General features: G+C 57.6%; 1 protein-coding gene and 1 long non-coding RNA gene across 44 annotated transcripts in view; one reads left to right on the top strand and one right to left on the bottom strand.

Moving 5' to 3' along the window:
- Positions 1–17,197, top strand: part of NRXN2 (neurexin 2) — a 106,886-nt gene that overhangs the window by 65,586 nt on the left and 24,103 nt on the right. For 36 of the 43 annotated variants that reach the window (XM_055244210.2, XM_055244068.2, XM_055244142.2 and 33 more), the window contains 2 exons: positions 11,934–12,115; positions 16,861–17,032. In XM_055244210.2, coding sequence (XP_055100185.1) covers positions 11,934–12,115; positions 16,861–17,032 — 354 coding nt within the window. Of the gene's footprint in view, positions 1–2,600; positions 2,624–3,663; positions 4,861–11,933; positions 12,116–16,860; positions 17,033–17,197 lie in introns of those variants that run through there. The other 7 variants (XM_055244564.2, XM_055244503.2, XM_055244450.2 and 4 more) reach the window with 5 other exon arrangements.
- Positions 13,717–17,053, bottom strand: LOC129463956 (uncharacterized). Its single transcript, XR_008651369.2, has 2 exons — positions 16,911–17,053; positions 13,717–13,979 (listed from the first exon to the last, which is right to left on the bottom strand). It is a non-coding gene; the product is annotated as an uncharacterized lncRNA (long non-coding RNA).

Here is a 17,197-nt window from a genome sequence, read left to right as displayed (position 1 = left end):
TTCTACTCTGTGGGGTAGCTTTGGCATTTCCCTTGGATGATTGGGCTGGAGTGGGTGGGCAGAGTGCACCCTCCTCAGCATTGCTTGAATCATCTTCCCTGGGGTCCTGCTGAGAGACCAAGCAGAAAAGTCAGCTGCCTGGGAAGAAACACACACATGCACACACACACATACACACACACACACACAAAATGGAGCGTCTCCATTTTACAGACATGGAATACGGCTGGAGAGGGACAGTCGATTTCTGGAGGTAGTTCATAGCAGATTTGGGGTGAGACTCCGGTCAGTGTCTTTGTCTCCATACCACGCCGCGGGACCTGCATCACCTGGGCATGAGTCCTGCGTTTCTTACAGGAGAAAACCACTGGGTTCAGGAGCTCTTGGGTGGTGTTAGGTTTTTTTTCCCCTTTGAAAAAAATGTCTACCCCATCTCCTTCAGTGCTTTCCTCGTGTTCTTAGGCATGTCCAGCCCTTGGGTACCACCACATCCCCACTCTGTCTCGCAAGATTTTCCTCACTTGACCTGCTGCTCTCTGTGCCTTCCAAAGCCTCCAGACAATGGCCAGCTGAGGGTGTTCCAGCCCTGACTGCCAAGGCATGGAGACCTGGCTGTGGCTGGATCTCTTCCCCTCCAGCTAACTCAGCTTTGCACAGATCTGGAGATGATAGTAACTTCATTGCTTAATAGTAACACTCCCCACTAATAGTTTCATGTTTTGCTGCTTACAAGGCCCTTTTAATTTGATCCTCAGAGAAGGCAGTGGGCTTTGTGTTTAACTGATAAGGAAACCCAGACCTCAGTAAGAGGCAGTTACTCACCCCAAGTCACAGAAGGTTGATGGTAGAGCTTGGCTGGAACTTAGGTGCGCCTGACTGTTTGTCACTCCCTGCTGCTCATTTAGTCCCCGGGGGGGGGTGGTGGTACCCATGGTGGGCACCTCTTGCCTGGGGTGGAAGAAATCAGGATCACGAAGCGCTGCTGCCCGTTGCCACTGCTTCACTCCCACACAGCGGAGCCTTCTGGAAAGGGGGCATGAGATGGATGGGAAGTGGGGGTTGTGCCACCTTTCAGCAGGGATGGGAAGAGCAACTTCTTTGGGTTCCAGGCTGGTGGGAGGGAGGGAGAATTGGGGCTGGGGAGCAGGGCGCATCTTGGGAGGCGTCACCATCCCCAAGCACTGGTCTCTGCAAAGCTGTGGAGCTAAGACAAGGTGGGTGCAACCTGGGGGCCACACAGGGCTCAGTGTGCTGCTGCTCTGAGCTCTGGCTCTGGGGTAGTGCTGAGATCTCCACCCCTGGAGGGCAGGGCAGGAATCTTGGGAGTGGGGCCCAATCCTCTCTTCTCCCAGGGCTACTCCTCCTTCCTAGCTTGTCTCTGGTTTTTCATGCTCTCTTTCTATGGCACGTCTTCTTGGGGCCCTGTGATGTACAAGGTCAGGCAGGAACCCAGCAGAGACCTGTTCAGTTAGCTCTGCTTTCACCCGTGGGAGGCCCTGGGGGCGCAGGCAGGCCCTGGTTTCAAGAGAGGAAGGAGGGTGGAAATGGCAAAAGTGGAAGGAGCAGGGCCTGTCCTCTGAAGGGTGGGGCTGGGGGGTGGAGCTGTCTGGTGGAGGAGAGAATAGGGTCAGGAGAGGTCACAACTTCAGAACAACTTCTCCCCACTTACCACCTCAATTTCTCCATCTGTGACATGGGGACTACTCCTGGGGGTGCAGGGGACTTTGTGTTCCTTTAAGGCTTATGAGTGTCTGCTCTGGGAAGACAGGAGAGAAAAGATGAGATGGACGAAATTGGACAGCAAATGAAAAAGAGAATATGAAATGAGAAAGGGTAGCTAAAAAGAGACTCTTCCCAGGGCTGAGATTTGGGACCGAGGTGTTCCCATCAGGCCTGCTTGCTCCTCTGTTTTTCAGAGCCTGTCTCCTGCCTCTCCCAGGCGGTCAATTCCTTACCATCTCTGCTTCCCTGTCTCTGTTCATCTCTGTGGCCTCTATTGATCTCTTGCATACCTCTGTCTCTCCCTTCTTTTTTACCCTCTATGTCTCCTCCTCCCTTCTCAGCCTTGGCCCCCCCATCTCTCTCCAGTTCCTACTCACTGGTATTGATTGGTCTCTAGGCGGTTTCCCTTCCTTTTCTCTCGCCACCGGCTTCTCCCTCCCTCCCTGTGGGACCATACATTTTCTGCCTGCTCAGAGCTGTGTCAGTCTATATTCCAGATCCAGAGGCCCAGAACGGGATAGAGAGGGCAGGAGGACGTGGCCTCTGGGGGCCCCAGCCCTGCTCCTGGCGTGCAGTCTCTCCTTCAGCACTGCACGGCTCGGGGCCTTGCACCACCGGAAGCCTCCTCTGGGTGCCTCTGAGGACCGCTTTCTTCACTTCTAAAGGCCTGGGGGCCAAATCCAGCCCTGGCATGTAGTAGGGATGGAGGACTGGCAGCAGCACTGGGGAGATGTCCTGGGTCCTGACTGCATCCTGGAGCTGGGGGTGGCACATGGGGCTCGTGGTGACAGTTTTTGCTCCCAAATGAAGTTCAGAATCAATAAACAGGAGCCAGCTCTCTGCAGCCCCTCCCAGCCTCCTCTCTCCCAGCCCTCCCCTTTCTCACTTCACCCACCCCTGCCTCCTGTCCTTTCCTTACCCAGCCCTCCTCCTCACTCTGCTGCACTGTTTCTTCAGCTCCTCCAGGTGCCCTATCCACCTCTCTCCTCCTTTCCCTCCTCCTCTACCCTCTGCCTTCCCACTCTCTCCCCTGTCCGAGCAGGTTGGTGCGTACGACCAGGTGATGACCGGGTGACAGGAAAGGAGTCTCTCTGTGCTTACCTCTGGGGCCACAGTGCTTTCCAGAGCATCCAAAAGTTTGGGGGACAGATCCCAATTGGAGGGCATCCTGAAGGAGAAGTGGTTTCCTCAGCTTGACATAGGTGGCCCAGGAAGGGTTTTGTCCTAAATGGGACACTCAGTGGGCAGGTGTCCTCTAGATACCCCTATGGAGGGAGAGGTTGGAGCTGGGGGGGGGCAGTGGGAGTGGAGAGGAAGGATTGGAGGAGTCCAGGAGAGGCTTGTGCAGGGGGCTGGGGGAGCAGCTTTTTGGGGAGGTGGTGGGGACTTGTACATGTGTGGCATATCTTACTCCTGAGTACCTCGAAGGCTCTGGGTGCACTGTATGCTGTGGACCCTATTTTGGAGGGTGAGCTTGGGGGGCAGGGATGTCTGTGTGTATGTTGGCCATTCATGTCCTGTGATCAAACGTGTGTGTGCACGCATGTATGCCCCGTGAGCATGTGTATATGCTCCCCTGAGAGTGAGTTGGTGTGCCAGTGTCTGTGAGCACATGCATGCATGTATGTGTCTGAGCCTGTGTGCCTACCCGCACACTGTGCCCGTATGGGCACGTGGATGTCTCCATACCCAAGCCGATACACATCTCAGTGTGCACGTGCGTTGCGAGGGGTGCGTGCAGAGGTGGCCGCCGCGGCATCTCAGCAGGCTAAGTCAGAGAGCATTATTGGGGTTCATCCAGGTGGGGTGGTTGGGGAGGAAGAAAGTGGCCTCTCTTGTTAGCCTCAATCCCGTTCCATTATTCAGCAGGGTCCCTTCTCCAGGAGGGGGGTGCAGGAGGAGCGCGCGCGTCCAGGCGCGGGGGAGGGGCGGGCGCGCGCAGAGGAGAGGCGAGCGCGGAGCGCGGGCTAGCCAGGTGCCGCGCGGCTGAGCTGCCCAGCGCCGCCCGCAGATCGGGAGCCGCTCTGGTCCCTCCGCCCTGCCCCCTCCTCCTCCCGCGCTTCCCCTCCCCTCTCCGCTCTCCTCCTTCCCTCCCTCCCTTCCTCTCTCCGTCTCTCCCTCCCTCCCTCTCCTTTCCAGCCTTCTCAGCCTCTGCAGCAACACTTCGCTGCCTCCATCTCTCCGCCGGAATCTCGCAGGCTCGCGCCTTTCCTCGGCTCAGCCCCGCTCCCCTCCTCTCCCATCCCCTCCTCTCCTATCCCTTCTTCCCCCCATCACCCGGATTTGCTTCCCTTCCCCCTTCTCCCGCCCCCCCTCCCCCGGCCGCTCCCTCCTTTCCCCCGGCCTCCGTCGGGCGGCAGCGGCAGCAGCGGCGCGGCCGGTCCCAGTCGCCGTCGGTCTCCCGCTTTCGGGGGAACCAGGCCTCCGTCCCTCTTCTCTCCTCCAGCCCGCACCGCCCCCCGCCCCGGCTCGGTTTTTCCGCAGGATTTCCCTCGCTCTCCCCTCCCTGCTTGGCCCCCGCGCTCCCCTCCCTCTCCACTCGGCACCATGCCCCCTCCCCCGGGCGCTCCCCCGGGTTTCTGACGGCCCTCTGCGCCGCTCCGATCCCGCCGGGATGCAGAGAGACCCCTAGCTCCTCGCGATGGACCCAGGCATCCTGGACCTTGGCGTTGCCGCTCCGCGGACCCCCGATTTCCCGGCGGGATCCAGTTGATTTTGTTGGCTCCGGACCGAGGCTTGGGCCCTGGTTTACCTCCGCTTCATCCCTACCCCGCTTCCGGAGCTCGGAGCCGGAGGGGGGCTTCGCGGGGCTGCGCAGCCCCGCGTCCCCGCCCCCGGCCATGGGGCTGTGAGGCGGTCGCCCCCGGGCCGAAATGCCCCCAGGGGGGAGCGGGCCGGGGGGGTGCCCGCGCCGCCCCCCGGCCCTGGCTGGGCCCCTGCCGCCGCCGCCACCGCCGCCGCCGCCACCTCTGCTGCCGCTGTTGCCGCTGTTGCTGCTGCTGCTGCTGGGGGCGGCCGAAGGGGCCCGGGTCTCCTCCAGCCTCAGCACCACCCACCACGTCCACCACTTCCACAGCAAGCACGGCACCGTGCCCATCGCCATCAACCGCATGCCCTTCCTCACCCGCGGCGGCCACGGTAAGTGGCACTGTAGATGCCGGCCACCCGGTTGGCCCGGGGGCGGGGGGCGCTTCCCGTGTGCGCAGCTGGGCCCCCGCGGGCCCCACCCCAGCTGTGCACGCCGAGCCCGGCCCCTCTGCTTTGCGTCCCGGAGCCCCTTCACCTCCAATCTCCAGCTCCCATCATCTCAGCCCCACCCTTGCCTCCATCTCTCCTCTCCCCCATCACCCTCATCTCTGTCTTCAGCACTTTGCTTCCTCGCCTCACCTAAACCTGCTTACCCCTAGGTCTGGTTCATTATCTCCTTCTACTTCCTTACCCTCGCCTCCTTGTCTGTCCTTTCATCCTTTCCGTGCAGCTCTGCCTTCCATTTCTCTTGCACATCACCTCCTCCATCTCGGCCCCTTATCATCTCTCCATCTGTCTTGCCTCCACCTCTGCCTCACCCTCACCCTTCCATCGCTGGTCTGTCATCTCTCCCCTTTCACCTCCCTCCCACCTCTGTCACATCTGTCATCTCTGCCTCTGACATGTCTCTTCCTCCTTGACCTCTTCATGTATGTCTCTGTTTTACCTCCATCCCTCCAGCAACCTTCCTTTCTTTTCCCATGACTGGCCTTCCATCACTTCCCAACTCACTCCATTGTCCCGCCATTCTCCCATCCTTGTTCCCCTAATCTCTAGTGTCTCCCCTCCATGTCCCCTCATCTCTGCTCTGTCTCTACCTCTGAACCCCAGCATCTCACCTCTGTAGGCCCAGCACTTCCCGTTTCCAGGCTTCCCCTCCTGTGTCAGTCCTCTATCGCTGTCCACTTAGAATCACCTCCTATCTCTGCCTCTCATAACCATCTATCGAAAAACTTCACCTTCCTTCTCAGACCCCATCACCTTCTCATTTCCATCCTCCCTCAGCCCCATCTCAGGCCCCCCATCCCTTCATATCTTAGACACCTAAGATTCTCTGCATGCCATCTCTTCTCACCTCTGTACCTGTCATCTTCCATCTCTGTCCTCCATACTCTGTGCCCCCATCACTCCCAAGCTCTGTCCTCCCCATTACCTTCTACATCTGGCCCTCTTCACATTTTATTTCATCTCATGTCAGCCCCATCACTTTCCACCTCAGTCCTTCCACATTCCCTCTCAGGGCTTCTGTCACTTGCATCCCAGGGACCTCCTCACCTCCCATTTTAGTCTACTCATCACTTCCCATCTCTGCACCTTGTCATTACCTTTCAGAGGGTAGCCCCATTACCTCTATCTCTGTACCTCTCTCACCTCCCATTTCTGTGCCTCCATCCCATCCCATCCTGTCCCATCTCATCCCATCCCTGTGCTCCCAACACCTCACATACCTGTCCTCCTATCCATGTCCTCTCCCCTCTGTGCCCGTCTCTCCTTACCTTCCATGTCCGTCGCCTCCCATCGGGGTTCTCTGACACCTCCATGCTCCCATTCCCTCTCATCGCTGTGCCTTCATCAGTTCTCGCTTTGTACCCAGGTGGCCTCCCATTTCTGCACTTCTCTCCCTTTCTATCCTTGTACCCTCATCACTTCCTGTTTCTGTCTGTCCATCCCCTCTCATTCTTTACTCCATTTTTGTTCCTCCATCATCTTCCATTCCTGTATTTTCACCTTTCCCATCTGTGCCCCTGGTTGCCTCCCCATTCTTGCTCCATGCCAGTCCCTCTTTGCTTCCCAATCCTGCCACCGTATCACCTCCAATCTTTCTGCTCATTTGCTTGTCTTCTTCCTTTTCTCCTACTTTATTTTTATCTCCCTCTTCATGCTTCTGTTTTCTCTTCATCCAATTTCCCTGGAGCACTCCTTCAAACTCTTTCCTCCATTCTTTTATTCTCTCATCCCCAATACAGTTTGCCTCATCTTATCTGTCCCACCCGGCTCCTCTCAGGCAACACTCTTCGGTTTCCTTCTCTTCTTCCATGACCCCACCCAACCCCTTGCTCCTGGACCTTAACTCCCTCCCCCTCCCCAGGAACTCTTTGGCTCTTTGTTACCTTCCTTCCCCTTTCATTGTCTCCTTCTGGCTCCCTTGAGTCCCAATGTTGCCCCCAAAGGTGCCCAGATAGGCCATGGTCTTTCTGGGCAGTGAGGCAAAGCATGAAGGAGTCAGATAGGTAAAGGAAGTCAGGGATACTGGGGAGCTTTGCAGGATGAAGAGTGTGTGGAAGAGGAAGGTGTAGGAGAGAGGAACTGGCTGAGGGACGCTGAGCAGGTAGGAAGGAGGGCCTGGGAGCCAGAGTGCCCAAGGAAGATTCTGTGAAGGAGAAAAAGCTGGACAGAGGGAATGAAAGTGGCCAGAAGAGTATGGAGGACAGGGTATGGAATGTCGGCCTTAGGATCACCTCAGAGACAGCCACCCCTTTGCTGTGCAGAGGAGAAAGAGGACCAGTGCCTAGTGGAAACAGGAAGAGCCATCTGGAGGGTGCTCCAGGATGGTGATAGAAGGGGGTGGGAGGTGTGGGGGAGGAGCCTGCGAAGGGTGGGGCAGCTGAGAGGAAGGACGAGGGCCCAAGGAAAGGAGGAGAAGGGATGAGGCCACCTGTCCTGGCTGAACCCCACCTTTGCTCCCGTTAACCATTAACCATGGTGGGAGAGGTGAAAAGACAGGCTCTTCTTGGGACCCTACCCTTAGCTAGAGGACCAGGCCAGCTCAGGAGGCCTTTCCAAGCCAGGCTTCCTCTCTGCCCAGTGTCTCCCTAGCATTCCCAGTGGGAGGCAGCCTCTCTCCTTTCTGCACCAGCTTCTCCACTTGCCTCCACAGGGTCTCACTGTGTTTCTACTTGCCTTCTCTCCTCTCTTCTCTTCACACCATCTCCCATTTACCCTGCCATCCCCCCCAACCCCTCTTGTTACATAATGTCCTTACCTGCCAGACACCCATTGCCACTCCTGTACCTGATGTCTGTCTGGGGCATGGGAGGACTGGCACACCTGGGTCCTAAAAATGAGCTGAGCCCAGGGGTGACACTCTCCTGGTCCTGGATCCCCAATTCTGGTTTCAGAGTCCTTGAGGTTCCTCCCACCCCACCGTGTTCATTTCTGGTACTCTCGGGCCAGGAATGGAGTGGTCAATCCCTGCTAAGTTCTGAGTCGGTAGCTTCCATGGGTTCCAGGTTTATCTCTCCAGCTTATTAAGGGGGCTAGCATTTATTTTGATTTTGAACAGGGTGTGTTAACTTGGATTTCTGACTGGATGGTTTATGGCCAAGCAGGAGGTTAGGAAATGAAAGGCTGTGTTCTGGGATCCTAGATCAAGAGAGAGCTGAGCACAGGGATCTGGACCAGTAGAGATCTCCCCATCTGGGATGTAAAGGTTCATGTACAAAGCACTGGTTTGGGCTGTGAGCACTAGGGCCATGGCTTTTCTGGGTTGTGCAGGATGTTTTATCCTCTCACAAGTCTAGATCTTCCACAAGATTTTCTTTCATGGCTTCAGATGCTGCAGGCACACAGGCAAGCAGAGGTTCTGCACATGTAGTTTTAACCACAGGGGCATCACTGCATGGGTGGTTTTCTACATGGATGATTATGTTTCTTGGGTCTGGATTAGCTAACCATTATTAATGGTTGGTTGGTTTTTTTCTAGAATGCAGGTGTGTGGGGGACTGCATGGAATATTCTTGAACATTTAGAATATTTCACTGGATCCATGAATTTCTGGGTCTAGGAGGTATTGAGGAGACTATATTGGACGTGGGCAGAAGGTGCCAAACCTGGGCCTATGGCATCTTGTGTTTGGCCAGAGGCTCTCTTGCCTTAGGCTTCAGGTGTGTAGTTCTCTCTGAAATGTTATGCACAATTCAGCTCACTGGTGGTTTCCTAGGGAGGTCAAAAACAATTGGTCTACACCACCCTTGGGCAACATTTTTGGGCCTTGGCTTAGGCCCCTCTTGCCTTTCAAACCCTTTCTGGAGCCTATCAGGTTCTAGATGTGGTGCCCTATTTTGGGCTCTGTGTCTCCTAGAAGACAGCTGTGCCTTCCCTGGGGGAGTCCGTGGGCAGGGCCGAGGACAGCTTGCCGGAGTGAGAGGCTGAAGGCGCCTCCGGAGCGCGGCCGGGGAGGGGCCTGGCGGAAGCCACGCCTCCCAGCCCCGCGGTCTCCCGAACCCCAGCCTTCTGCGCTCCGGAGGCAGCCGTGGTGCTGGGGAGAGAAATGTCTCCCCAGGGTAATTACTGCCGCCCCAGTCCAATAAACCATTCATCCTTCACCTCTTCTGCCCAAGAGGTGTCTCTCCGCCCCGTCCCCCCACAGTGTAATAAACGCCCTTAGGCTTTAACAGGCCCGCCCAGCGTAATATACTGGCTGCAGTGTGAGAACAGCTGGGTGATAAATCCCAGGGGAGGTCTGTGCTTGGGCAGCCTGTGCGCCGCGGGCCTCGGGGGCGGGGACGCGTGCGCCCTGTCCCACGCTTGGCCAGCCCCTGTCCTGGGGCCGCCTTCCCTGGTCTGTCTTTGTGCCTTCACCGCCATGTTTCCCGGCTGCTTTGCCTCCTGTCGGGGGTCTGCATCTCCACGCTGGGTCTTTGTGTGCAGCTGGGTGCGTCGCCGCCTGTGTGTAGGTGTGGGGTCTGGGGCTTGGGCGCTGGGCACCGCCTCTGATCCCTCCTGCCTCACTGCCTGCCCAGTGGGGCCTTTGGCCAGCTTTTTCCTCCCGCCCTCTCTGGGCACAGACAGGGCTCTGTCCATGGTGATGTGCTTGCTGTCTGGGATCTGGGGTGGGAAGTGAAGAGAAAGGGCCTCTTTTCTCCTAGACCTGGGGGATTTGGAGGCAGCCTGCAGGTAGACTTGGTTTCCTTCCCTGGTCTGAGGGACCAAGAAACCCAATAAAGCCTTCTCTGAATGGGAGGCCCTGGAGCCCAGGGGTGAAGAGGCTGCAGCCTCTGATCAGGAAGGTGAGGGTAGGAATGTGTGTGGAGGAAGGTCAGCATCTCTGCTCCCCTGGCCCGCCCCACCCCCCAAATTCAGATGTGCAGCTTGTGTGGAGGGGGGAGGAGGACCCTGGGTATTACAGTTGTCATGGAAACAGCCGATTTTCCGGAGTGCTGCAGTGCTGGGAGTGGAGAGACTGTTACCGGCTGAGGCCTGCTGGGCTCCCCGCCTCCAGGCCCTGCCCTTCCAGGCAGGTGACCACATGGGGTGGGGGTGGGGCTCACTGCATACCCCTCTGTCAGCCAACTCTCCACCCTCGACTTGGGGCCCCATCCTGAGGGTTCAGTGCTCACCACTGTGCTCCAGGGCCCTCAGGTAGAAAGGACACCTGGGTCTGGGGAGAGCAGAGCTAAGCCCCCTCTGTCTGCTGGGGGTGGTTTCTTGGCCACAGGCAGAGGTGAGATGTCACTTATTAGACATCCAGGTTGTTCTTTCCCTCCTGCCCTTCCTCCCAGGGTCACCTCTCACTCTGGGGAGATGGAAGGTGTTGATGGTGGGTGCTCTGGGGAACAGCAAGGGGACCCATGGCTCCTGCTTCCCCCAACCCCCTGCTGGCCTCACTACCTCTTTGGGAACCAGGCAACAATCTTCCCTTCTCTCTCAGCACCTCCCTGGGCCTGCAGACAGTGGCTCCCCCCAAAGCACTCAGGCAGCCCCTCCCCTTTGGGGTCCTAGGAGCTCCCTGGGATAGAGCCTCCTCACCCCTGATTCCCCCAACTACAAGAGGGTTCAAGTCCCTGAGGCGAGAGACCCCAAGGTACCTGAGGGAACCCGGCCTAATGTTACCAACTGGGCCACCTCCTTGGCTGCTGGCAAGGCCTGCTCCTTAGAAGTGCTGCAGGCCCTCCTGCCCCCCACCACAGGCTCCTAGTTCCTGACTCCAGAGTTCTCCCACCCCTAGACTGACATTTTCTCCCTGTCTAAGCTTTTGCCCTTAGGCCTCATCTGTTTCTCTCCTTCTTAAGTCCTCCCTTGAACACCTCTCCTCACAAGAAGTGCTTTGTGAGGAGTCGGTAGTGGCTAATTATTTAATTAAGCATTTTATGAATCTCATCTGCTCCATTTATGTTCTAAAGAATGCAAGATTGTTCTCTTCCCTTCCCTTCTCTGCAGGCCATGGAGTACTAGTCCTCCAGGCCTCCCAGACAAGGCTCCTTTCCGGGAAACTGGGTGACCAGCCCCCCACCCCCACCCCCAGAGAGCTCAGTCAGCCGCAGGAGGGAACATGGCGACTAATGGGGTTTATTTTGGGGCTGAGATCGTTAGGGACCTCACACCCGCCCCCAGCAGCCGGCTGGCGAAGAAGAGAAGGAGAAGGGGAGAGAGGGTTGGATAGGGGAGGGCTGGGAGAGGGAGCCTTCATCTCCGGCTCCCACTCTCCTGTTTCTCTCACTTACACCCCTCTCTGTCCTTCTCTGTCCATCTGTCTCTCTGCCTCCTTCCTCCTCTGGCTGTCAATCTCCCCTCTCCCCCCTCCCCCATCCCCACCCCATGGCTGTCTCTTCCTTTCTGGGCAGGGCTCCAGGACCTTCCTGCTTTGGGACCCAGGCAGCCCCCTGGGTGAGGGCGGAAGCAGGGAGTCCTGGGCAAGCCAGGAGAAGGGTGGGGATGGGGGATGTTGGAGGGCGCCAGCTCTGGCCGTGAGTCAGAGCTGCACACAGCTCTGCTCATCTTCCTGCCATCACCTGGGGTTCCTTGGTACCTGCTCAGCTCTGGCCCCAAAGAAGCACACACCTTGGATCTGTCACCTCTGCCAGGCCTGGCAGAAGTGGAGCTAGTCAGGACTGCGCCCCCTGGGTCCTTCCTGCCCACAGCACTCTTGTCTTCTCAGTCTCCTTGCAGCTTCTCTCTGGGCTCTCTCTCTGTGTCACTCTATTACCTCTCTGTTTTGCTGTAATTAAAGCTAGCATTCTTGATGAGGCAGCTACATCTGTCTGTGTGTGTGCACAGGCTCTCACCCAGGCACCCGCCTGCCAACTGCTCCCTGGGGTGGCAGGGCCGGTTGGTGCTGTGGATATCACAGCTGAAGTCCCACATCTAGACCTGGGGTTCCATCCCTCTGGTCACAACCCTGAGGACCTGCTGACCTCGTCCTCCTGATGTCATTTCTTCTTGTCTCCCTTTCCTTCTCTCTGCAGCCGGGACCACATACATCTTTGGGAAGGGGGGAGCACTCATCACCTACACGTGGCCCCCCAATGACAGGCCCAGCACGAGGATGGATCGCCTGGCCGTGGGCTTCAGCACCCACCAGCGGAGCGCTGTGCTGGTGCGGGTGGACAGCGCCTCCGGCCTTGGAGACTACCTGCAGCTGCACATCGTAAGGACCCCGGGCCCCAACCCTTCAACCTCAAGCTTCCTGCTCCCAAATCAGTTTAGCCCCTCATTGCCATGGGATCAGCACCTCAAGTCTTCCCTCATGGGGAACCCTCAGAACCTCTGTTCCCTCATCACTGGAGCTTCCTGCTAAGAAGTTCTGCTTCTGAGACCCTTCCCTCTCTCAGTTATTCACCAAGACTCCCAGACCCACCCTTCCATCTGATTCGAATTTCTCCAGCTCCCCACTCCCCGAGACGACCTGTGTTTTCTGACCTTCCTAAAAGTAGTCAAGGGCCTCTTTGGGACTTCCAGGCCATTCTCCTGTAGCCTTTGGAGGTGTCCCACATTTGTGACTTCCCCTGGGCTGTTGCCTGCTCTCTCCTAGACCAGCTAGGCCAGCCCACCGTGTCCTGCACCTATTCCTGCCCCTCCTTCATACTTACCTGCCCCAGGCCAACCCACCCTTGCAGCTTCATCTTGCCTCTGGATTCTGCCCCTGCCTCTATGCTGCCCTTGACTTCTGCTTCCGTGACCTTTGCCCTCCCAGAAGCCCCCTTACCCTGTCTCCTTTACTGCCTCTCTAGCCAGGTTCACTCCTCACTGACCTCTTGGCCCAGCCCCACATCCTCACCCTGACCTCGGCTCCCACCTGGCTCTGCCTTTCTCTGCTCAGCTCCACAGGGAGAGGCCCTAGCCCCTCCCTGTGCCTGCTACCCGCCTTGACCTTAGTTCCTTCCCAGGGTCTCCCTCTGGGCCTCCTACCATATCTGCAGCTCCTTGACTCACCATTTGGAGTCCTGTCGAACTCTAGTCTGCAAGTGGCCCCTTTTCTTTCCCTGCCCTTTCCTCCATCTCTGGCTCTGCCCTACACCCTTCCCTATGACCTCTGGTATTGCTCCATTTCATTTCTGGTCTCAACCTCTCCCCTGACCCCTCCCCACAGTCCTCAATCCCGAGCCTCTGCCCTCAGTCTTCATCTGTACATTTCTGGCCCCTAACAGCCACCTTGTTTCCCTGCCTGTATTTCACATGCTCACCCTGGCCAGGACCCCTGTGCTGTGGGGATCAGGCAGGCTGGCTAGGCTCTGTGGGCTGGAAAGCTCTGGGTGAGGGGCCCCTGGCTTTCAGGAGGGCATAGTTAGTTGGAAGGGGAGAGAGGAAGCCAGGGGAGAGGCTTGTTTGGGCTCTGATCTCTCCCCATCTGCTTGGAAACGCAGCCACTGGCCTTCATTACACAATAGCTTTTAAGCATCCCAGGTCTGCACCCCAACCCACCCCACCCCACCCCAACACCAGGGTGTGAGGGAAGGAGCATGAGGGGAGACTTCCTGTGGGCAGAGCAGAGCTGGGGTGGAAGTGGCTGCAGATGAGGAAGGGGTGCAGAAGGAGGACTAGCAAGCAGGACAGCAGTCAGGCCCAAGAGGAGGCCTGGAAGTTCTGTACCTGTGTCAGCGGGACAGGCAGTTATCTAGAACTTCGAGAGGCAGCCGGCAAGCGAGAGACAGTGTGGCTGTAGACGACAGTGTGGGACTGGATGCACGGTGATGTGTGTCAGGAGAGACAGCTGTGACAGTGGGGGATGAAGACAGAGACTGGGTCTCATGATTTCTGATGGAGTTTATCTATAGATGTGTATTTCCCCATAGAGTGGTGTTTGCAGTTGTTTCAGTTGCCTTTCTGGGTGGCGGGTGTGACTGGGTTTCCCTGTGTCCTCTGTGAGTGAGGGCTGCTCCTTCTCTCTCTTCTCCCTCATGCGAAGCTCTGCATGGCTTTCAGTAGATGGTCTGGGTTTGAATCCCAACTTTGCCACTTCCTTGCTGTCTTTGTGCAAGTCACCGCAGCTGTCTGAGCCTCAGTTCGCCCATCTATGGAGTGGCATAGGAAGAGGACAGAGGGATGTTGGGAGGTTGAAGGAGATCACTTATGTGAAGCACGTAGGGAGCATGCTGTGTTAGCTAGTGTCCCGACCATCTCTGATCAGCTACCTGGGCAGGACTGTGTGCCTCTGTGCCTGTTAGGTTAGGGCGTAGGGCTCCCCCAGTATGGAGGAGAAAGGGTAGGGGGATCAGGATGCGAGGAGAAGGGATTTCCTCCTTTTCCCTCCCAACAGTTGTGAACAGGCCTTAATGGTGCAAGGCTATGGAGGAACAAGTACTGGTGCCAGGTACGGCAGAGGGCAGGGAAGATGGGGTTCTGCCCGAGGGTGGAGAGGCCTGGCAAGGGTGGGGGTCCATGAGAGGAGCCAGCCATGAGGTGGGAGTTGGGCACCAGATGGGCTGAGGCCCCCTGGGGGCAGCCCCCAAACCCCTTCCTCCCCTGGTGACACATCAGCTCCCACCACAGCGTCAGTAGCAGCTCTCAGAGAGTGGGGAGGCGGCAGCAAAATAAGAGAAAAGCAATTTGACGTTTCTAATAAAGCGTCGCTCCACTTTGCCAAATTAATTTTGACTCCCATAATTATTTGCTGTAGGAGCGGCTGCGTTCTCCCCACCGCCGCCTAATGAGGTAATTGGGGAATTAGGAATTAATGACTTTAACAGAACTGACAACTGACTTCACACTGGGAGAGGCTCTGGGGAGCTGCCTCTCCCCCGGAGTGCAGGGCCCTGAGCTTGACTGCCTCATAGGAAACCCAGGTGTCCTGCCTCCCAGCTCCCCGGCCGGCACTCTGCCAGCCTGGCTCTCAGACTGCATGTGCTCCTTGACCACCATCACTGCCTGGGCTGAGCCTGTGGGGAGAAATCCTCAGAGGAATCCAGGGAGCTGATACTATTCTGGGTGATATTATTACTAACAATAGTACCGAGGAGGATCGACTGTTCCCTTCCCGTGTGTGGGGAGCAGATGATCAGCCCGTCTCCCTGGGGATCTGGGGATGTTGTCAGTCTGTGGGTGGTGAATAGGTGGGGCTTGCTAATACTCTTTGTTAGGCAAGCCCAGCCTCAGTTTCCCTGCTTTACTGTATCTGAGGAGAGAGGCTGCATGCATGACTGTGTACATGCATGTGTGTGTTAGAGTGCATGCATGCATATATGTATGTGGTTTTCTCAGGTTCTGAGAAGGAGACAACTGGACCCCACAAGTGGGAAGGGATAGGACATGGGTCTCCTGAGCCACAGCTGCAAACCTTGTCCCCCAACTCTCTCTGCCAAACCCTAACCCTTGCCCCATCTGTGAGCCACCCCTGCCAACACCCCCAGTGCCACCAAGCCTCTCGGCTTTGCTAGATGCAGGAAGGAGGTGGCAGCTGAATGCTCCACATGTCCAGGTCAGACTGGGGCAGTCTTTCAAGAAGACCCCAGGAGTGTAGTGTGTTTCTATGATGGGCTGGGTGCCTGAGAGTGTGTGAGCCAGGGGGTCTGAGTGAACCTGTGTGAGTGTCTGTTCCGTGTGGGAGGAGGGCTGAGACGCGTTCAGGACTGCTGCTGGGAGGTGCAGGGAAATGAAACGGGCTCAGGCTTAGTGCCTAGTGGGCCTTCATTGGCTTGGTTAGATGCCTTTGGTCTTGAAGGTAGGTTGGCCTCAGCAGCCTCTTGGATCATCCCACACCCCCAACTCTTTGAGTCAGGGTCTTCCTAGACTGGTGGGCAAAGGGAGAGAACACTGGCTTTGAAGTCAGACTAGCTGGGGTTCAAATCTGGGGTTTCCTTCTCATGAGCTGCAAGATTTTGAGATGTTATTTAACTATGCTGAGCCTCAGTCTCTTTCTTGATGAAATGGGGAGCTATGAGCTTCTTCAGCGGGTTGGTGTAGGGAAGAGAGCATGCGTGTACAGTACCCACACAGGGCCTGGCATGATTTAGGGTTTGGTGAAGCCCTCCCTCCCACTCTAGCACGACAGGCAGAACTCTTCCTGGGCTGATCCTGGGTTGCCTCTGCAGAGTGTCCCATGGGCCTGGGTCCCAGAGATTGCTTAGGCTCTTTGCTCCCCTTCTCCAGGCCTCCGTCCCTGTCTGTCCTCTGCCTGTCCTTCCCCAGCCCCTAGCTCCACCCCCTACCCCAACACCCCCCATGATCCCCTTTCTTGGTCACTCTAGCATAGTTTGACCCTCAACTCTTCTGGTGTCCATCCCACCATACACACAGTCCACACCCCCAACCTCCACCCCCATGGCTGCAGAGGGGCCACCCCCACACTCAGAGCCTGACCTACTTTGGGCCTGAGAGGCTGCCAAGAGAGGCATGCTAATGCCCTGGTGTGGGTGGGAGCCCCCTGGGGGCCTGCTTGGTGCAGAGCATAAGGGGGAGGAGAGGCTGGAGACTGGGGACTGGGGAGGGGTTGGGGGTCAGACCTTCCTCTGGCAGAGGCCGGCTTCTATGGACTTCTCTGCTGATCTTGCCTTAGAGAGGCCTCTGCCCTCCATGCCCTGAGCTGGTCCCCAGCTTGGCCTGATCACCCCTGTCTGGGCCCAGTGGCGCTTTCACAGAGTAGGTGCTCTATGAATGTTTGTGAATATCCAGGACAAACCAAAAGGCAAGAGACAGGTGTGGTTAGTGGAAGGCGCTCTGGGCCCAGGCTCTGCACCCCACGGTGCCTGCCCCCACCTCGGGCCTCAGGTTACTCCCTTGCATGTGGGGAAGGGGAGCGAGCCTGCCGACCTCCTCCAGCAGTTGAGACCTGGGAAAGGTGCCTTGTAAAGCTGCAAAGTGCTGCGGAGGTGGGCTAGTGGTGGTCACAGGAGTAGCCACTAGAAGGGATGAATCGTTGCTCCCTCTGGTCGCTGACCTCCACCTCCCTGTCCCCAGGACCAGGGCACCGTGGGGGTGATCTTTAACGTGGGCACGGACGACATTACCATCGACGAGCCCAACGCCATCGTAAGCGACGGCAAATACCACGTGGTGCGCTTCACTCGAAGCGGCGGCAACGCCACCCTGCAGGTGGACAGCTGGCCGGTCAACGAGCGGTACCCGGCAGGTAGGCGGCGCGGGCCGGCGGAGGAGGCGCGGTGGCGGGGCGGGGCGGGGCGGGTGGCGGCCTCTGATAGGAGTGCGGCCGCACCGGGGCGGGGCTAAGCGGCTCTGGGGCGGGGCTACTGGAGAGACGACGCTTGCGAGGCGGGACTAGGGCAGGGGCGTGGCT

Source organism: Symphalangus syndactylus, chromosome 1 (genome assembly GCF_028878055.3).
Source record: "Symphalangus syndactylus isolate Jambi chromosome 1, NHGRI_mSymSyn1-v2.1_pri, whole genome shotgun sequence".
In the NCBI taxonomy this organism is placed as follows: Eukaryota; Metazoa; Chordata; class Mammalia; order Primates; family Hylobatidae; genus Symphalangus; species Symphalangus syndactylus.
The sequence above is the reverse complement of the archived record's forward strand: the minus strand, read 5'-3'. Positions and strand labels throughout refer to the sequence as shown.